We start from the raw sequence: 22,345 nt of genomic DNA, 5'->3' as shown, positions 1-22,345 counted from the left end.
AATAACATCAGTGCCTGCTCTTTTTCAAAGATCCATGGATAAAATTCTCAGTGGGTTGAATGGAGTGCAATGTTATTTAGAAGATATACTCATTACCGATTCAAGTGAACAGGAACACTTGGAGAATTTGGAAAGCGTTTACAAAGCCAGAAGCTGAAAGTACGAAGGAAAAGTCATCAATTATTGTTTGAAAATAAAGTGTTGTGGTTTATAATCTGTAAGGGCTCTATTTGGTAGTAACAAGGGCAAGCAAAGAAGGGCCACAGAAAATTGGAGCTAATCTAACTATTCGGCAGGGAACGGAGTTGGCGTAAACTCGGGGAGGAGGAGTTTCGGAACAGTAAACATAAATATATAAATATAAATAACTCACCTGTGGGGTATCGGGGACTGGGGGGGAAAAAACGGGAAAGTGATGTCAGAGTAAAGCTGTGACCTGATTGACTGGTTGGGAATCTGTTCTAAATTTGAAAAATGAGAGTCAGTAAGTACGTAGAGGAGTAACTTGGAGATTAGTGCATTTAGCATTTAATATTTATCGGAGAAATCCAGCACAAGGAACCTATTTGTTTTTTAAAAGTAAATTTAGAGCATCCAATTATTTTTTTTCCAATTTAGCATGACCTACCCTGCACATCTTAAGGTTGTGAGGGTGAGACCCACGCAGACATGGGGAGAATGTGCAAACTCCATACGGACAGTGACCAAGGGACCATATAGTTAATTTTAAATTAAACTTAATACATATTTATTTTAACATAATTTATTTATTTGTACTACATTTGATAACTATTTATTTTGACTTAATTAATTAGTACTAGGTATGTCAGTCAGCAGGGTGCAGTGCTCTAACTGTGAGATGTGGGGGATCCAGCGTTCCGGATGACTACGTCCGCAGTGAGTGTATCCAATGTCAGCTCCTCACAGACCATGTGGTATGGTTGGAGCAGCAGTTGGATGCATTTAAGAGCATGCAGATGGCAGAAAAGGTCATAGAAAGGAGTTATAAAGACGTGGTCACACCCAAGGTGCAGGCAGACAGATGGGTGACTGTTAAAAAGAGCAGGCAGTCAGTGCAGAAATCCCCGTGGCTGTCCTCTCTCTAACAGGTGTACCATTTTAGATAGTGTTGGGGGGGTGGCCTATTGGGGGAAATCAACAGCAGTGGCCAGAGCTATGGCACATTGGCTGGCTCTGTTGTTCAGCAGGGAGGGTTAAAGTTCAGAAGAGCATTAGTCATATGGGGCTCCATAGTCAGGGGCACAGATAGGCACTTCTGTGGTCATGAAAAAGACTTCAGGATGGTGTGTTGCCTCCCTGGTGCCAGGGTCCAGGATGTTACTGAAAGGCTGCAGGGCATCCAGAGGGGAGAGGGTGATAAGGCAGAGGCCATGGTACATGTTGGTACCAATGACATTGATAGAAAGAGTGATGAGGTCTTGCATCAGGCATTCAGAGAGTTAGGCTGTAGACTAAAGAGCAAGACCTCGTGGGTTGTGATCTCTGGATTACTCCCAGTGCCACGCGCTAGCGAGTATAGAAATGGGAGACTAGCACAGATGAATGCGTGACATAAGAGTGGGTGGAAGAGGGAGTGTTTTAGATTCCTGGACCATTGGGACAGTTTCAGGGGAAGATGGGACCTGTACAAGCGGGACAGTCTACATCTGAACCAGAGCGGCACTAACATCCTTGCTGGCGGGTTTGCTAGTGCTGTTGGTAAGAGTTTAAACTAATTTGGCAGGGGGAGGGGACGCAGACTGTTAGCAGAACAGGGACATAGTGTATCACAGAAAAACAATCAAGTCAGAGGGAATATAGTAAGTTTCAGGAGAGTAAGACAAGGCTGAATGGCCTCTACTTTAATGCCCAGCCTATTAGAAGTAAGATGGATGAGTTAACGGCGAGGGTTGACACATGGAAGTATGATATAGTAGTCATCACAGAAACATGGTTGAGTGAGGGGCAGGATTGGCAGATGAACATCCCGGGATACAGAATCTTCAGGAGAGACAGAGGAGAGGGAAAAGAGGGGGAGGCATTACACTATTAGTTAAGGAGTCAATTACAGCAGTAAGGTGAGATGATATCTTGGGGGTGGCATTAAATGAAGCTTTCTGGGTAGAGTTTAGGAAAAAAAATACAGCCATATTGCTCGGTGTTTATTATAGACCCCCAGATAGTAAGCGGGAAATTCAGGAACAAATATGTGCACAATTTGCAAAAGTGTTAAAAATAATAACAGGGTAATTATAGTGGGTGATTTCACCTTTCCTAACATTAACTGGGATAGTCATTGTGTTTAGCACTTAGATGGAGCAGAGTTCGTAAAATGTATACAAGAGAACTTTTTAGCTCAACATGTGGAGGGTCCAACAAAGGATGGTGCAGTGCTGGACCTAATTTTGGGGAATGAAGCCGACAGGTGGCTGATGTGATAAATGGGGAAGCATTTCAGTGATAACAACCACAACATGGTGCAATTTAAGTTTGTTATGGACAAGGAAATAGACAAATTGCAGAAAAAGGTCTTGGACTGCGGGAGAGAAGACTTTAGTAAAATAAAGCAGAACCTGGCCAAGGTAGATTGGAACTTGTGGGGAGAAGAGCAGCGGGGAGGAAATGGGGAGGCTACAGGCCTCTAGGGTAATAGGAAGGAATAACAAGCGTTAAATGAATATTTCATATCTGTCTTCACCCAAAAGAATGAGGAGGCCGTTATGGAACACAGGGAGAGAGACTGTGAGGCTATTGATCAAGTTGCCATAGGGAGGGACAAGGTATTGGAGGTAGTGGCAGGCTTAAATGTGGACAAATCTCCACATCCGGATGACTTAGGTCCCAGGATGCTGTGGGAGGCGAGGGAGGAGATTGCAGGGGCTCTGACTCAAAGTTTTAATCCCTCTCTGGCCATGGGGGAGGTGCCGGAGGTATAGAGAACAGCTAATGTGGTCCTACTATTTAAGAAAGGTTGTAAGAGTAATTTTGGACATGCTGAATTTCCTTAATTTTCCTGAGGAAATAAAGGTGATGTTGTGCTTTCTTGGTCATAGCATTGACGTGGGTAGACCAGGACAGGTTGTTGGTGATGATTACCCCTAGGAATTTGAAGCTGTCAACCATCATGAAGGAATCTATGTGTGGAGCCAGAGGAAATGGGTGAGGTACTAAATGAATACTTTGCATCAGTATTCACCAAAGAGAAGGAATTGGTGGATGTTGAGTCTGGAGAAAGGTGTGTAGATAGCCTGGGTCACATTGAGATCCAAAAAGACAACGTGTTGGGCGTCTTGAAAAATATTAAGGTAGATAAGTCCCCAGGGCCTGATGGGATCTACCCCAGAATACTGAAGGAGGCTAGAGAGGAAATTGCTGAGGCCATTACAAAAATCTTTGGATCCTCACTGTCTTCAGGTGATGTCCTGGAGGACTGGAGAATAGCCAACGTTGTTCCTTTGTTTAAGAAGGGTAGCAAGGATAATCCAGGAAACTACAGGCCGGTGAGCCTTACGTCAGTGGTAGGGAAATTACTGGAGAGAATTCTTCAAGACAGGATCTAGAGTCCAAAGATGTGTGGGTTAGGTAGATTGGCCATGCTAAACTGCCAGTAGTGTCCTAAAAAGTAAGGTTAAGGGGGGTTGGGTTACGGGTATAGGGTGGATACGTGGGTTTGAGTGGGGTGATCATTGCTCGGCACAGCATCGAGGGCCGAAGGGCCTGTTCTGTGCTGTACTGTTCTATGTTCTATATTCTATGTACTCCCATTTGGAAGCACATGGACATATTAGTGAGAGGCAGCATGGTTTTGTGAAAGGGAGGTCGTGACTCACTAACATTGATAGAGTTTTTCGAAGAGGTCACAAAGATGATTGATGCAGGTAGGGTGGTGGATGTTGTCTATATGGACTTCAGTAAGGACTTCACAAAAGGTGAAGTCACACGGGATCAGGGGTGAGCTGGCAAGGTGGATACAGAACTGGCTAGGTCATAGAAGGCAGAGAGTAGCAATGGAAGGGTGTTTTTCTAATTGGCGGGCTGTGACTAGTGGTGTTCCACAGGGATCAGTGCTGGAACCTTTGCTGTTTGTAGTATATATAAATGATTTGGAGGAAAATGTAACTGGTCTGATTAGTAAGTTTGCAGATGACACAAAGATTGGTGGAATTGCGGATAGCGATGAGGACTGTCAGAGGATACAGCAGGATTTAGATCATTTGGAGACTTGGGCGGAGAGATGGCAGATGGAGTTTAATCCGGACAAATGTGAGGTAATGCATTTTGGGAGGTCTAATGCAGGTAGGGAATATACAGTGAATGGTAGAACCCTAAAGAGCATTGACAGTCAGAGAGATCTAGGTGTACAGGTCCACAGGTCACTGAAAGGGGCAACACAGGGGGAGAAGGTAGTCAAGAAGGAATACGGCATGCTTGCCTTCATTGGCCAGGGCATTGAGTATAAGAATTGGCAAGTCATGTTGCAGCTGTATAGAACCTTAGTTAGGCCACACTTGGAGTATAGTGTTCAATTCTGGTCGCCACACTACCAGAAGGATGTGGAGGCTTTAGAGAGGGTGCAGAAGAGATTTACCAGGATGTTGCCTGGTATGGAGGGCATTAGCTATAAGGAGCGATTGAATAAACTTGGTTTGTTCTCACTGGAATGACGGAGGTTGAGGGGCGACCTGATAGAGGTCTACAAAATTATGAGGGGCATAGACAGAGTGGATAGTCAGAGGCTTTTCCCCAGGGTAGAGGGGTCAATTACTAGGGGGCATAGGTTAAAGGTGTGAGGCAAGGTTTTTAAACAGAGGGTAGTGGGTACTTGGAACTCGCTGCCAGAGGTGGTGGTGGAAGCAGGGACGATCGTGACATCGTGACACCTTGACAAATACATGAATAGGATGGGAATAGAGGGATACGGACCCAGGAAGTGTAGAAGATTGTAGTTTAGTCAGGCAGCATGGTTGGCATGGGCTTGGAAGGCCGAAGGGCCTGTTTCTGTGCTGTATGTTTCTTTGTTCTTCGTTCTTTGTTATCTCCACCTCGGCATCATTGATACAGACAGGGGCGCGTGCAACGCTTTGTGAAATCAATGACAAACTTCTTAATTTTGCTGACATTGAGGGAGAGATTGTTGTCATTCCACCATGCCACTAAGTTCTCCATCTCCCACCTGTATTCTGACTCGTTGCTTGAGATCCGACCCACTACGGTCGCGATATCAGCAAACTTGTAGATGGAGATGGAGCTGAATTTTGCCACACAGTCGTGTGTGTATAAGGAGTATAGTGGGGGGTTAAGTTCACAGCCTTGCGGGGCCCCAGTTTTGAGGGGTTTCATGGAGGAGGTGCCTATCTATGTCAGTGATGGGAAACCTAGGCTGGTGAGGGGGCCACATGAGTGGTCTTCCTTCATCCTAGTGGGCCGCAAGATTGAAATTGGGCATGTTTGCTAGCCATGACCCCATAAATAAGATTAAATATATTTTAATACATGCCAAATATTTCATAATGAATTATAGAAAGTGCTTAATCATTTAGAAATTGATAGAATTATCATCAACCTCAAATGTTAGAAACAAAATAAGTAACACTTTGTTGCAGAGGAAGTGTACGACTCTCTCAGTCAATGTTGTGTCCAATCTGCACACACCTCACTTTACTTTCCTTGCCCTTGCGTGCCAGTTCAATTATACTGATAGGGAAAAATGTACATAGATGGTAATCATCGGAATGTGGCAACCCTGCACATGGGCAAAAGTCAACAAAATATCTCCTGTGCCGCACTCTGAACCCAGATGGGCCACATGTGGTCCACCACTAACCTACCTGCTTAAGTTGTCCCCTCAGATTCCATTGTTCTACTTGTTTGGGATCTGTATATGTGATCAATTCTCACTGAGGTTCTGCATTCAAGTGAATAACATAAAGCATAAACAAGGGTCATCATTCTTTGGGAACCATCCTCCAAAACTCTATTCATCAACCACTTCATTATCTGGTCCCAGGTTTCATGCTGGTTCTCACTTGAAGCTCCAGGTGTTTATGCAGATGTTTGCCAAACACCTTTAGAACGGCACGGTTTATTACATGGCTTTCACACGCCACTGAGGATGCCAATTCCTCAATACCACATCAAGTAGCTTCTGAAATTGCGCAGGTATTTCACAAGTTTATTCTCAATAATTATCAGTCAATTACATTACATTACTCAATTTACATGTTTTCTCATCTGACACATGTCGTGAAGTATATTTTCTGCTGCTAGCACACATGGTGACGGATTGGAAAAGAAGATTCCTCTTTCCTGTTGCCAGAATTACTGCTAGCTCCTGTTTCCACCCAATCATAATAGTATTTGTTTGCAGCAATGTCTGGCAATGAATCAACATTCGCTGCCTATTAAAGCCAATTAAAGGGTGTTAATGACTTGTCACCCTGACAGGTGCAGGAAGGAAATAAAGGCTTGCATTGTGTGCTGTGCTCACCAATGCAGCTGGAGATATTTTTTTTGCAAAAGCCTCTTAGAAAAGGGAGCTGAATGGCAGATTGAGTTGGCTACTAGCGTATGTTTGCTGACAGTGCCAATCACACCCATTCTGATCCCTATAGAATCTGAAGAGCACGCACACAGAGTGTCTTTCAGGCTTCAGTTGATGAGACCAGATTAACTTCCAACCACATACTCACGCTATCACTAAGGCCATTCCCACCTCTGTAGCATCGCTGACTGAAACCTTCTTTCATGTGTTTGTTGCCTGTAGACCTGAATATTGCAATGCAGTCCTGACCGGTCTCCAATGTTCTGTCCTCCATAAAACTGAGGTCATTCAAAGCACTGCGGCCTATGTTTTATTTCCCACAAAGCTCCATTCTCCTTTGGTGCTCGCACATGGCTTTTGGCTCCCAGTCAAACAAAGTCATGATTTTAAAATTCGGGAACATACTTCCTGCATCAACCCTGTCTTGTCCTGTTAGAATTTTATCGGTTTCTCTGAGATCCTCCTAATTCGTCTAAACCTCAACAAATATAATCCTAATTGATTCAGTCTCTCCTCATTTATAAATCCTACCATCTCAGGAACCTTCACTGCACTCCCTCTATAGCAAAGACATCCTTCCTCAGATAAGGAATGATGGCATGGCGGCACAGTGGTTAGCACTGCTGCTTCACAGCACCAGGGTCCCGGGTTCAATTTTGGCCTTGGGTTTCTGTCTGTGTGGCGTTAGCAGGTTCTCCCCGTGTCTCTATGGGTTTCCTCCGGGTGCTCCGGTTTCCTCCCACAGTCCAAAGATGGGCAGGTTTGGTGGATTGGCCATGATCGATGTGTGGGGTTACGGGGATAGGGTGGAGGAATGGGCCTAGGTAGGGTGCTCTTTCAGAGGGTCAGTGTAGATCCGATGGGCCGAATTGCCTCTTTCTGCACTGTAGGGATTCTATGGATTCTATGGCAGGAGACCAAAACTGCACACAATATTCCATGTGTGATCTCACAAAGGCCCTGTATAATTTCAGCAAGATATACCTGCTCCTGTACTTGAATCCTCTCGCTATGAAGACCAACATACCATTTGCCTTCTTCATTGTCTGATGCACCTGCATGCTTACTTTCAGCAACGGGTGTAGAAGGTCCCATTGTACATACCTCTCTCCCAATCCATCGGCATTCAAATAATAATCTGCCTTCTTGTTGTTGCTACCAAAGTGGATAACCTCATGTTTATCTACATTATACTGCATCTGCCATGCATCTACCCACTCCCTGAACTTGTCCAAATTACACTAAAGCATCTCTGCATCCTCCTCACAGCTCACCCTCCCACCCAGCTTTGTGTCATCTGTCAGTTTGGAGATATTAAATTTAGTTCCCTCATCATTAATACACATAGTGAATAGCTAAGGTTCTAACACTGATCCCTGTGGTACCCCACTAGTCTCTGCCTACCACTTAGAAAAAGACCTGTTTATTCCTACCCTATTCCTACTCTAAAATTCCTTTTCAGCATTTGACAAGGTGCCTCATAAAAGACTGATCCAGAAGGTGAGATCGCAGGGCATTGGTGTTAAAGTACAAAATTGGATCGAGGATTGGCTGACTGACAGAAAGCAGAGAGTTGGGATAAATGGGTCCTTGCAAGGCTTGAACATATTCCTTTTGTTTGCAGCGAACAGGTCCCTGCCTATGATTGTATGTCACTTCTAAGCATAACCTTAAGAGGTTGACTTATGAACTTAACTTGGTTGTTAGTATAGCTGTTAGCGCAATCAGGATTATTCACAAGTTTTGCCCAATTGCAGAATCACATCTAATGATATTTGTTTAGTTTGGGGTTTTGCGAGCGCTGGCTGATGGAGTATGGTCTGTATTCCGTCTATTACGAACTGCCGAGAAATATGCTGTTTGACTCAATCAGCCAATTGCTGGGATGTACAGCCTTTAACATTTTTTGAATGAGCCTATTGTTCCCTATTGCTTTCTCCATGGCAAAGAGTTGAATTTACGATTAATTGGCATCTTTTTCTCAGGAAGTTATAAATTGTGATTGTTTGAAATTTGGCATTCTTAAGTTTGTCCTGATGAGTCCAAGATGAAAAGCTTCAGCAACATATCCTTTCTAATACCCATTAGTGAAGGAAACCACTTCTCCTTACCTGGTCTGCCCTAGATGTGACTCCAGACCCACAGCAATGTGGATGACTCTTAACTACCCTGAAATGTCATGGCAAGCCACTCAGTTGAAGGGCAATTAGGGATTGGCAACAAATGCTGGCCCAATCAGCTATGTCCACGCCCAATGAAAGAATAAAGAAAGGTAGTCTATCTTTTCAGCAATATCATGTTTTATTATGCTGAAGGGGATATATATATATAGAACAGTACAGCACAGAACAGGCCCTTCGGCCCTCGATGCTGTGCCGAGCAATGATCACCCTACTTAAACCCACGTAACCCGTATACCCGTAACCCAACAATCCCCCCATTAACCTTACACTACGGGCAATTTAGCATAGCCAATCCACCTATATGTATGTTGTTACTGTTTTTGTTGTTCCCTGGTACCTGTTACGACCCTCTCAGGGGACACGGACTATGCTCAATCAGATTCCCCACATTTACCTCAGAGTATGAAATCCCCAGGGAATTGGGGGAGGGGTTGCCCTTATAAGGGGGTAACCTCCCAGTAGATAAACCCCAATCTGGGAGCAGGTTGGAGAGGGTGGCCCTTCAGGGAGAGGAATGGTTTGCTTAGTAATTTTGTGTATACCTAAATAAAGCTTTGTTCCTTTCTATCCTATTGTGCGTTCCTATGTCTCTTCCATTGGATTCTACAGTACCAATCTCACTTCTGTGTCAGAGACTGTGGATTTAACCTCCAGAATTTGACTTCATTTTTTGGCTAACACTTAAGTGTAATCTGAAGAAATTCTGTAGTGTAGAGGTACTGTGTTGGGTGAAAGATTTAATTGAAATTCCAGCTGCCTACTTAGATGTAAAAAGGACACATAGCATTGTTTGAAGAAGGGCAGCAAATTTTGAACTAATATAGGAATAGGAAAAGACCATTCAGCCCCTCGAACCTGGACCAGTATTCTCATAGATCATTTCTAGTCACACCTTCAAGTGACTCTCAGATCCACCACTTGGTCAACCAGTAGTCTGTTCTCGTTGAAGGTATCCCTACAAGGTCATCCATAAAGTTATTCTGGAGCTTAAACAGAATGGATTGCAGTTTCTATTTCACTATGACACTCCTAGTAGATCTATTAGTCCTGCAGTACAATATTTGTACCATGGTCGCTAGAAACCTAGTCTATGCTGCAATAATATCAACCTGTTCTTTGGGGAATAGTTTAATAATTGGGGCTGGTTTAGCACAGTGGGCTTAACAGCTGGCTTGTAATGCAGAACAAGGCCAGCAGCGCGGGTTCAATTCCCATACCAGCCTCCCCGAACAGGCGCCGGAATGTGGCGACTAGGGGCTTTTCACTGAAAAATTCATTGAAGCCTACTTGTGACAATAAGTGATTATTATTATTATTAATATTAATTCAAAAAAACACTGGAACAAAGTGGATCTATATTTCCTTTTATCTATTTTTAATAGTTGATCAAGCAATAAGAATGAAGCTCTGTAAAAAGTATAACGTTGATCAATTATTCATAGACTGTTTTATCGAAGCTGTCTGATTGGTTCTGCCTATTGAGTTTTCTTGACATAGTACAGTAGCATTGCTAGTGGCAAGTTTTGTAAGGAAGCTCAGCCTTTCCAGATTGTTTTACATAATCCTTAGTTCATTTTACTTTAACTTTGGAAAAGTGTTGGTAAACTTGCCCTTTGTTACAATCTTATCAATGCTCTGAATCACCACTGTTGAATAGGGAATCTAAAATAGCTGGTTGACACTATATTGTCTGCAAGGATGGGGGCATCAACAGTAAGGATGGAAGTGATGCCAGTTGTAGAGCCTTAGTCATGACTGCATCCAGAGTATTGAGTTCAACTTTGAGCAGCTAGCCTCTGAATCATTTATTGACCTCGGAGGGGGCACTGATTCACCGAAAGACTGTGGATACCATGGATACATGGACTGCAGCGATTCAAGAAGGCAGCTCACCACCACCTTCTCAAGGACAATTAGGGTGGGCAATAAATGATGGTCTAGCCAGTGAAGACTGCACTACCTTTGAATGAACTTTTAAAAAGTGGAAATGATCAAGCATGAGACCCGTAATGTTTTGTTGGCTAAGGGAATCAAGGGATTTGGAGCAAAGGTGGGAAAATGGAATGAAGATATAAATCAGCCATGATCTAACAGAATGGCAGAATAGGCTTGAGGGGCTGGATGGCCTACTTCTGTTCCCATGTTTAAGAAACATATTAAAAAGTTATATACAACTTACTGTTTACTCTCAATCAAAAGGCAATGGAGGATGTGCAATAAAATGGAATACTGCTGTAGATTAAAAATTAGTACCTAGTCAGTATATTTTGTTCAAATAAATAAACCAGTATTAATCTCTTCTATTTAAGGACGTGAATGACAATGAACCAGTTTTTAACCAAAGCACCTTTTTCGTTGCTGTGCCTGAAGACTGGCTGGGTAAGAGCTAAGTTTATGAGATGGATGAGAAATTAAATTCTGATTTTCTGATGCAAATGTTGGCAAATAGTACAACACATGGTAGAAATTTATGCTAACATTCAACTAAACACCTTCTGAGCAGGATAAAATCCTATTAATTTATCTACAATGCTGTAAAATTAAGGCCCCAGATCTTCCGAGGAGTGTCAATCGTCGCCAGATTGCTACAATGAGGTTCTTCTGGGTTTCCTGGCTTCAAAACAGACCTCCCCCTAGGCTAGGTTCACACCTCGAGGCGGAAATCCAAGCCAGGATCTTTGCTGGTGGGTGGATATTGAATTCTAATCCAGATCCATCCCAGAGTTTCAGGGCAGAATTTGTGTGCGTATGTGAAAGTAATAAAGGGAAAGCAGCCCTTTCGGAAAGAAAATCAGCCTTTGTTATTGCGCCTGGCCGATATGGTTGTGCCTCAGCTGAAGAGGCCCAGAAAGCCACACTGTCAGATCAAACTGCGACAGGAAGCACCATGCGGACTGCAGGGGTTCAAGAAGTAAACTCACTATCACCTTCTCAGGACAACTAGCAATGGGCAATAAGCGATCTTACCTGATAAATCCACATCCTGACAATTAACTTTAAAAAGCCTGGTTTACATTGTGGAACAGATTATTAAATATGGGACCAGTTCCGTTGCTTGCTTTGATTTAGGGTAATTCTATTCCAACATTTTACAACATTTTAAATTCTATATGGATTCGACAAATGCTGTACCTAAAGCGAGTGCAATTAAAATGAGACAGAATTTACGGGCGCGATTCAGTGGACTCGAGTTCAAGTAAGCTGAATGGTGCGTTTAGCGGGGTGTTTCTGTGCTCTTCATTGAGGCCACTCTTCCAGTAATTTCCGGCACTGATGAGCCCCATCGCGGCTTCAGGACACCCCCCCCCCCCCCCCCCCCCCCCCCCCCCCACTTCACCCAATGTACCTCTTCCAGGGTCCTCGAGCCCTCCCGCCTCATCTTATAGACAAGCCCCCCCCCCATGTGGGCCGGACATCTGGCACAGGTAACCTTGCACCTGGACCCCTTGGCAGTGCCAGCATTGCACCCTGACAGGCCCCTAACAGTCTGGTAGTGCCACCCTGGCAAGGGTGTCTGGGTGACAATGCCAAGATGCCAGGGGGAGTGCCAGGGTGCCACCCTGCCCTATCTGCAACCACCCAGGGGCCCAACACCTCAGCAAGACCTCCCCGCGCCCCCCCCCCTCCCCCACCAAGGTGCCATGACAACTCATTCATGACTTTGTGAACCAGTACCACACAGATTCCTTTGGTGCCTCACTGACCAGATCGCGTCATGCCGTGAGATTCCGTCGAATGATGTTTCGAGTGTCGTGAATCTCGATCCAGGCCTCTGGTGAAATGAAAAAATGAAATGAAATGAAAATCGCTTATTGTCACAAGTAGGCTTCAAATGATGTTACTGTGAAAAGCCCCTAGTCGCCACATTCCGGCGCCTGTTCGGGGAGGTTGGTATGGAATTGGACCGTGCTGCTGGCCCGCCTTGGTCTGCTTTCACAGCTAGCGATTTATCCCTGTGTGCTAAACCAAGCCCTATGAGATTCAATGGCCTCATCCTGACACCAAGCCGGGCGCGAAGGGGCCGCTGAACCATCTACTACATGTTTTCCCTTCACAAATGAACTGAGGGGACTTGACAAGGTGGACACCAGGAGGATCTGTCCACTTGTGGGGGAGTCTAGAACCAGGGGGCACAGTTTAAGAATAAGAGGTCTCCCTTTTAAGTCTGAGATGAGGCGAATCATTTTCTCTGAGAGTTTTTGGTCTGTGGAATTCTCTTTCACAGAGAGCAGTGCAGGCTGGGTCGCTGAATATATTCAAGGCTGAGTTAGGTAGATTTTTGATAGACAAGGGAATCAAGGGCGATTAAGGAATAGACAGGAAAGGGCAGTTCAGACTACAACTAGATGATCGAGTTGAATGGTGGAGTAGAAGTGCCAAATGGCTTACTCCTGGAATTAAGTCCTATGTTCCTATGTACCTAATCCTATTGGGCATTAAGATCAATTTGTTCTCCAATTGGATGATTAATGTTTGATATTTTGTAATAAGTCCACTGAATATTTGATTGCAGATCAATGCGTTGTTTCAATATGGGCCACAGACAATGATGCAACTGACCCAAACCATCTAATAAGCTACAGGATTGAAGATGGTGCCAGGGGACAGTTTATTCTCAGTACAGAGCAAGGAGACCTGCACCAGTCTGCCGCATGTATCCATGTAAACCCAGAGTCAAGGCTTGATTATGATGGCGGGCCACGCAAGTATAAACTGACTGTAGCTGCCAACGATTTTGGCTTTGATCCCAACACTGGTTGCACAATGATTGAAGTGGATATTTTAGATGTCAATGATGAAGCTCCTGTTCTGATTGGAAGTTCACTCTCCGACGTGTTTGCAAGAGAAAATGGGCGAATCAATACAACAGTCGCTGTAATTCAAGCTTTCGACGCAGACACTGATGCAGAATTGCACTTCTTTATAAGAGGAACTGAGTGTCTCGATGACAAGAGGGAAAGGCTGAGCACCTCACTCTGTAAAAACTGGTTCCAGGTGATGGAGCGATCTGGGTCATTGTTTTACGCTGGTCCTGTTGACCGTGAAAGTGTTCAGGCTGTCCAGCTCAGAGTGCAAGTTGTGGACTACAACACTGTTCTTTCATCGGATATGAGTGAGGAAGGTCAGCTCCACTTGCACTGTGCTTTAGAAACAGTTTATGTGCTTTCTTCACATAGAGGCAGACGTACACTTTTGGGGGCTCCCTCTCCTTACAGGGCCCCTCACGTCACACCCCACCCTCTGGTGATGTGACGACCCACCTCAAATGACATCAAGCCCCGCTCCCAATGACATCAATGCCCTCCTGACCCTGCCCACCCTCAGCTCAGACAATGCTATCTGGCCTGGCCTCTGCTCTCACCCTCACTGGTCCGGTTGCCCAGCCCTCCTCACTCTCAGCTCTGGCTTCTGATCAAGTCATTCTGCTGCTCCCTGAAAACCACGCCAGCACCTGCCCAGCCCTTGTATCTCCCGACAGCTCATCTCTCGCTTGAGTGGCCGGGCCTCAAGCCTCGATGACCATGTGTGCTCCTGGCTGGCTGCCTGGCTTTACGTGGTCTGCCCTGGCCTCTGCTTTTACCCTTAGTTGACAGCCTTGCCCACGCCGATCTGGTTGTCACCCAGCCCTCTCACCATCAGCTTCTGGTCGAGCCACCCCACTGCTACCCCCAAAATAACGCCAGCGCCTACTTGGCCCTCACACCTCCCAACCGCTCATCTCTCACTTGGGTGGCTGGGCCCCAGTCTCAGCGACCGTGTGTGCTCCTGGCTGCTTCAGGCATTATCAGCCCACCCTCCAGGCCCAGCCTCTGCTCTGTCTTTGGTTGGCTGGTTGTCTACTCACCCACCTCAGCCCTGGCCTGGAGGTCGAGAGTCACCCCACTGCTCTCCTCAATGGCTGTTGGCCAGTTCCTCCTCCTGGTCCTCGCTGAAGGTCATGCAGGCTTGCACCCGCTGTAAGGACGGTGACCTCACCTTTTCCTCAGGCTGCCAGTCCCGAATGTCGAAAGCTGGAGGCTGCTTCACAAAAGGAAAGTTCAGAAACTTCACACCAGACAGTCAGGATGCCTCTCTGAACTGCTGTCAAGTCTCCACCATTTTGCAAAGTCTAGAAATTTTTTAAAATTTAGAGTACCTGATTCATTTTTTCCAATTAAGGGGCAGTTTAGCGTGGCCAATCCACCTATCATGCACATTTTTGGGTTGTGGGGGCGAAACCCATGCAAACATGGGGAAAATGTGCAAACTTCGCACGGACAGTGACCCAGAGCCTGGATTGAACACGGGACCTCGGCGCCGAGAGGCCTCAGTGCTAACCCACTGCGCCACCGTGCTGACCACTTCACAGAATTACTTGAGGTCCATTCCCATCAGCGCAGAGGTCAAAAGGTGATGTCGGGCCTAGCTGTAATGAAGTCCAAGCCCCAATTTCGATTGAGCCTCAGGCCTACCTGTTCCAATGAAGGAGCCATTTTCTGCAGACAGTTCATGCTGACACTATGGAATTTACAAGCCATAGTCTTGTGCTGGACACTATAAAGAAATTGTGGTTGTTTTCTATGGGTTATTTTATGAAGAAACAGCAATTTCTTGTTAATATTATCAATATTGTAGACAATTATAACCCCTCACAATTCAGTGACCAAGTTCCGCAGCAAACCAGTAGCACAAATCTACCAACTAAGCTCCACAGAGCTTTCCTTACCATTTCCCATTATGAATGACAATAATTCCTCGCCTGTCCTGCTTGTAGCTACTCCCACCAGGAGAGCCACTGTCATGATTGTCACATTTGTCTGTCTTGTGCTACCCTCACACATCCGCTGCAGCTCGTCTGCAACCACTTTGTGATGTCCGTGATCCAGCTATACCTAGTTTTACCGTTCCTTCTCCTGTCCTCCTCTTTTCCGTCTGGGAACGATCTCTCAATAATTATTAATCATATTTTTCAGGACATATCAAAGTTATCATTGCTGATGAAAATGACAATCCACCAGTGTTTACCAGGACAGAAAATAAATATGGTGAGTGATGATTATTAGCTGTTAAAAAATAAACACTGTAACACCTATTGATGTTGGGAATAATATGATTCCCGTGGACTTGTCAACTGGCATTGGCCAATTTGGCTCTGTGTATTGAGAATGATAAATGTTAACAGTTCCAATGACAGACTCAACTTCACCGTTTTGTTTTGGCGGCTGCCTCTTTTCATAAAAGTTACAACATAGAAACGAGAAATTTGACCCAAATGACATTGCCAGCTCCACACAAGCCTCCTCTCACTCTACTTCAATATATCAGGCTTTAAAGTTTATTCATTGTCCACAGGGAATTTAAAACCTTCCATAGCCAAAGGCTTGCATTTAACCTGTCATGATACAAGCCCCCATTGCCAGACGATGATTATGACTGGTTCATCACAGAATCACACAGAATCGCAGAATCACAGAAAAATACAGTGCATACCTTTGGCCCATCGAGTCTGCACCGCTATATGAAAGGCACCTAATCGGCCAAACCTAATCCCATTTGCCAGCACTTGGCATAGCCTCGAATGTGAAGACGCACCAAGTGCTCATCCAGGTACTTTTCAAAGGATATGAGGCACCCGCCTCTACCACACTCCTAGGCAGTGCATTCCAGACCATCACCACCCACCGAGTAAAAATGTTTATCCTCAAATACCCCCTGAACCTCCTGCCCCTCACCTTGAACTTGTGTCCCCTCATAACCGACCCTTCAACTAAGGGGAACAGATATTGCCTATCACAGTTGTCCATGCTCCTCATAATCTTGTACATCTCAATCAGGCCGCCCCTCAGTCTTCGCTGCTCCAGCAAAAACAACCCAAGCCTGTCCAACTTCTCTCCATAACTTGAATGTTCCATTCCAGGTAACATCCCGGTGAAACGCCTCTGCACCCCCTCCCGTGCAATCACATCCTTCCTATAATGTGGCGACTAGAACTACATACAGTCCTCCAGCTGTGGCCTCACCAATGATCCATAAAACTCCGACATGAATTCCTTGCTTTTGTAATCTATGCCAAGATTGATGAAGGCAGGTATACCATAGGCCTTTTTCACCACCCTATTAACCTGCCTTTCTGCCTTCAGAGATCTATTTACAAACACACCACGGTCTCTTTGTTCCTCAGGACTTCCCAATGTGGTGCTATTCATTGTATATGTCCTTGTCAAATGGCTCCTTCCAAAGTGTAATACCTCACACTTTTCAGGATTAAATTCCATCTGCCAATTTTCTGCTCATTTGACCATCCCGTCTGTATCCTCCTGTAACCCAAGACTCTCAACCTCACTGTTAACCACCCGGCCTATCTTTGTGTCCTCCGCAAACTTACTGATCCTACCCTCCATATAGTCATCTAAGTCATTTATATAGATGACGAATAGTCGGGGAACTAGCACAGATCCCTGTGTTACGCCATTGGACACTGGCTTCCAATCATTAAAGCAGCCGTCTGTCCTCGCCCTCTGTCTCCTACAGCTCAACCAGCTATGAATCCACCTTATCAAGTTCCCCTGTATCCCATGCACATTTGCCTTCTTTATAAGTCTCTCATATGGCACCTTGTCCAAATGCTTTGCTGAAATCCACGTAAACTAAAAGAACTGCACTACCCTCACCTACACGTTTAGACACATGCTGAAAAAATTAAATCAAATTTGTTAGGCATGACGTCCCTCTGACAAAGCCATGCTGACTATTCCTGATAAAACCTTGCCTCTCCAAATGGAGACACATTCTTTCCTTCAGAACTTTATCTATTAGTTTTCCCACCACTGATGTGAGACTCACTGGCCTGTAGTTCTACAGTCTTTCTTAAATAGTGGGACCACATTTGTGGTTCCCCAGTCCTCTGGCCCATCTCCTGTGGACAGAGAAGAATTAAAAATTTGGATCAGGTCCCCTGCAATCTCCTCCCCCACCTCCCACAGCAACTGGGACACAATTCGCCTGGGCCTTGAGATTTCTCCACTTTTAAACCTGAAAACACCTTCAGAACCTTGTCCCTCCCTACATCAACTTGCTCAATAACCTCACCGTCTCTCTGCCTCCTCATTCTCTTGGGTGAAGACAGATGTGAATTATTCATTTAACACCCTACCAATGTCCTCTGGCTCCACTCACAGATTCCTCCCTTGGTCCCTAATGGGCCCTAAATTTTCCCTAGTTATCAACTTTCCATTGATATACATAGAATATTTTGGGATTTTCCTTACTTTTACCAGCGAGAGATTTCTCATATCCCCTCTTTGCTCTCCTACTTGCTTTCTTAAATTCCATCCTGCACTTTCCGTACTCCACTAAGGTCTTTGATGATTTGCTCCCCTTATACTTATTAAAAGCCTCTCTGTTCCTTCTCATTGTATCCTGAATATCTCTGATCATCCATGGTTTTCTGGTCTTTTTACTCCTTCCTATTACCCTAGAGGGAACATGTTGGACCTGTAGTCTCTCCATTTCCTCTTTGAACACCTCCCTGCTGCTCTTCTCCCCAAGGGCAGCACGGTAGCACAAGTGGATAGCACTGTGGCTTCACAGCGCCAGGGTCCCAGGTTCGATTCTCTGCTGGGTCACTGTCTGTGCGGAGTCTGCACGTTCTCCCCGTGTCTGCGTGGGTTTCCTCCGGGTGCTCCGTTTCGTCCCACAGTCCAAAGACGTGCAGGTTAGGTGGATTGGCCATGATAAATTGCCCTTAGTGGCCAAAAAAGGTTAGGAGGGGTTATTGGGATGGGGCTTAAGTGGGTCGGTGCAGCTCAATGGACTGAATGGCCTCCTTCTGCACTGTATGTTCTATGTTAAGTAACTTGTTCCAATCTACGTTGGCCAGATCCTGCCTTATTTTGCTAAAGTCTGCTCTCCCCAATCCAAGACCTTTTTCTGCAATTTGTCTTTTTCCTTGTCCATAACAAATTTAAATTGCACCATGTTGTGGTTGCTATCGCTAAATTGCTCCCCCATTTATCACATCAACCACCTGTCCAGCTTCAGTCCCCAGAATTAGGTCCAGCACTGCACCATCCCTTGTTGGACGCTCCACATGTTGAGCCAGAAAGTTCTCTTGTATCCATTTTACAAACTCTGCTCCATCTAAGTGCTAAACACAATGACTATCTTAGTTAATGTTGGGAATGTGGAAATCACCCACTATAATTATCCTGTTATTATTTTTACACACTTCTGCAAATTGCACACATATTTGCTCCTGAATTTCCCGCTGACTATCTGGGGGTCTATAATTAACACCGAGCAGCGTAGCTGTCCCTTTTTTATTCCTGAGCTCTACCCACAAAGCTTCATTTAATGCCACCCCCAAGACATCATCTCTCCTTACTGCAGTAATTGACTCCTTAACTAATAGTGTAATGCTCCCCCTCTTTTGCCCCCTACCCATCCCTCCTGAAGATTCTGTATCCCGGGATGTTCAAGTGCAAATCCTGCCCCTCCGTCAACCATGTTTCCATTTTGGGCAGCAGGGTAGCATGGTGGTTAGCATAAATGCTTCACAGCTCCAGGGTCCCAGGTTCGATTCCCGGCTGGGTCACTGTCTGTGTGGAGTCTGCACGTCCTCCCCCTGTGTGCGTGGGTTTCCTCCGGGTGCTCCGGTTTCCTCCCACAGTCCAAAGATGTGCGGGTTAGGTGGATTGGCCATGCTAAATTGCCCGTAGTGTCCTAATAAAAGTAAGGTTAAGGGGGGGCTTGTTGGGTTATGGGTATAGGGTGGATATGTGGGTTTGAGTAGGGTGATCATGGCTCGGCACAACATTGAGGGCCGAAGGGCCTGTTCTGTGCTGTACTGTTCTATGTTCTATGTTCTATGGCTACTATATTATAATTCCATGTGCCAACCCTCATCCTGAACTGATAGGTTAATACTCTGGGCATTAAAGTAGAGGCCATTCAGCCTTGTCGTACTCTCCTGAAACTTACTACCGCTGTATTCCCTTTGACTTGATTGTTTTTCTGTGATTCACTGTGCCCCTATTCTGCTCACAGTTTGTGACCCCTCCCCCTGCCAAAGGAGTTTAAACTCATCCCAATAGCACTAGCAAACCCACTAGCAAGGATGTTAGTCATGCTGAAGACTGTCTTTTTACAAAACTTTTCGACCTTTACTGCTGCCAACAAGCCTGTGTTCAACAGATGATGGGACATGTACATTTCCGATCACTCCTGTTTCTTCATTTTGCCAAACACCTTAAATGTTTAAACACCATATTGAGGGGAAATAAAATAAAATATTTAAATATCTATTTCAGTCTTCAATATATATAGAAACACTTGCATTCATAAAACCCATTCAAAATGTTTAAACCTCCTCAAGTGTTGCAACTTATAAACACAAAATTCTATTCATATCCCCACAACAATGGCAACTGATCCTTGAATAATTTCTTTGAGCTGTCAATCAAACTGCAAATTTTGGACCACTCTGCTCAGATAATTATACTTGTGGAAATCAACCAATCCTTCATAATGTTATTAAGATAGCCCGTGGGAAAATGTCAATGAAGAGCTAGTTTAACAGTTACAACAGTGTTTTCAATTCACACTGTCATGGGCAGCCTGTTTTTAATTTTTTTTAAAGGGCTGGGAATTTAAATAACTTCACATCAAGACAGTTCTACAGACCTATCTTCTGTTCAATTGCATTTCTGCCTGCTCTTAAAAAGAAATGTGACTCTCACACTGTGGGCTAAGACGCTTGTTCCAGCACTGGGAACTCCAAATTCAGCAATGAGTTCAAATAGCCTTAGGGGCCTCACGGTAGCATGGTGGTTAGCATCAATGCTTCACAGCTCCAGGGTCCCAGGTTCGATTCCCGGCTGGGTCACTGTCTGTGTGGAGTCTGCACGTCCTCCCCGTGTGTGCGTGGGTTTCCTCCGGGTGCTCCGGTTTCCTCCCACAGTCCAAAGATGTGCGGGTTAGGTGGATTGGCCATGCTAAATTGTCCGTAGTGTAAGGTTAATGGGGGGATTGTTGGGTTACGGGTATACGGGTTACGTGGGTTTAAGTAGGGTGATCATTGCTCGGCACAACATCGAGGGCCGAAGGGCCTGTTCTGTGCTGTACTGTTCTAATAAAAAAGCCCTGCTGAGTTGGTTTCCCTCATGTGTGAATTATGTCCCACTCTTTTCCCCTTCCAGCCAAAATAGTCTCTGTTGGAAATGGGGGCAGGACTGCCACATCTAGGTGTTGCCCCCCTCCCACCCCCCCTGACCATTTCTAAAGACCCATGGGGTCTCCACAGCTCTGTGAAAAGCTGACTCTTGTCTGGAAACCTCCCCTTTTCCTGTTTGCTTCGTGGCCCTGAGTAAATATCAGGGCCTCTTTCTCTTCTTGTAAAGCTGGGCAGAGAAAAATGAGAAGCTGCAATAAATTCAAAACTCTGAAGATCAATGAAACAAATACAACCGTATCAGTATTTATACCTCAGGCTGAAGATTTATCAGGGTTGTTCAGAAGCTCCCTCAGCTCAATGTTACAAGACAAACCTGCAGGCCAAATGTGGACTTGGCCCTTGAATATTCTCTGGTTTCAATGTCCTCAGGTCATTTACATACTTTTGAGAGGAACTGTGGCCTCTGCCAAGGACTCTGCCAGTGGAGGATTGGATACAGGTTCTGGATTTTTGCTACATATTGTTGTTGACGGCTTCCAAGTTACTGCTGCTACAATGGCATCAAATTTCTAACCTTTTTTTTTCATTTAATGCTCGGGATTTGCAGTCACTTCAAATTCCCCGTCTTCTCCATTCTGTTGTCATAGCAACATTGGATACAAGGGGTAGTTTGGCAGCTCATAGTCAAATGATCGAGACATGCATGTGTCATGCAGGGGTCATCACATGGCAACCCAAACAGACTGTTATACCTGGACATTGCCTGGACACTTCAGGAAGCAACACCATGGACGCAGCGTCCAAATCGGAGCACCCAGGGGCTAGGCCCCTGCACCAGGGACATTACCGCAGCCGGAGGGTGGGTGAGCGTACTGGGGAGGGAGCCTGCGCCCGGTCCAGGTAGCATTACGTGCGGGGTGTCTGGGGTACAGGGTGTGGGGTCTGGTGAGCAGGGGCCACCGCTGTGGCCGGGGGTGCAGGGCAGGACATGCCGGGAGGACAAGGGGGAGAGCAATGGGTGGAAGACATCACTTATTATCACTCTCACGCCCTCTCCCAATTCCTTCCCGGCATTGAATAGTACGGACGATATTTTGGATCCTGGACAACCTGCCCAAGTGGTGCTACTGGCAAGCCAGGTGGCCAGGCGCCAGAGAAGGCGGCAGGAGCAGTGTCAACAGAGACTCGAGGCAGCAGCCAATGTGCTGAGCCCCTGCGGACCCAGCCAGCCAACAGGCCAGGGAGGGACACAGAAGTGAAGGCCCACGGTAGTCCAAGGTGTACAGTGTTGCTGGCCCTTCGAACAGATGATGGACAGCGCCTCAAACAAGGGAATGGTGCGCCACCTGTGCCAAGTCATCGTGGACTTGCACATTCCCCTCGTTTTCCCCTATCTATTCCCTTTCCCCCCACCCTCCCAGTCCCCTCTCTGTGATCTACGACGTGCTTAGCTTTCCACACTCTACCGCT

General features: G+C 45.6%; 1 protein-coding gene across 10 annotated transcripts in view; it reads left to right on the top strand.

Moving 5' to 3' along the window:
- LOC119970680 (cadherin-related family member 2-like) overlaps nt 1-22,345 on the top strand; it is a 257,761-nt gene that overhangs the window by 89,048 nt on the left and 146,368 nt on the right. For all 10 annotated transcript variants that reach the window (XM_038805691.1, XM_038805693.1, XM_038805688.1 and 7 more), the window contains 3 exons: nt 11,034-11,103; nt 13,238-13,846; nt 15,678-15,749. In XM_038805691.1, coding sequence (XP_038661619.1) covers nt 11,034-11,103; nt 13,238-13,846; nt 15,678-15,749 — 751 coding nt within the window. The remainder of the gene's footprint in view (nt 1-11,033; nt 11,104-13,237; nt 13,847-15,677; nt 15,750-22,345) is intronic.

This window comes from Scyliorhinus canicula, chromosome 8 (assembly GCF_902713615.1).
Source record: "Scyliorhinus canicula chromosome 8, sScyCan1.1, whole genome shotgun sequence".
In the NCBI taxonomy this organism is placed as follows: domain Eukaryota; kingdom Metazoa; phylum Chordata; class Chondrichthyes; order Carcharhiniformes; family Scyliorhinidae; genus Scyliorhinus; species Scyliorhinus canicula.
Note: the sequence above shows the minus strand (reverse complement) of the source record. Positions and strands in the feature narration are given on the sequence as shown.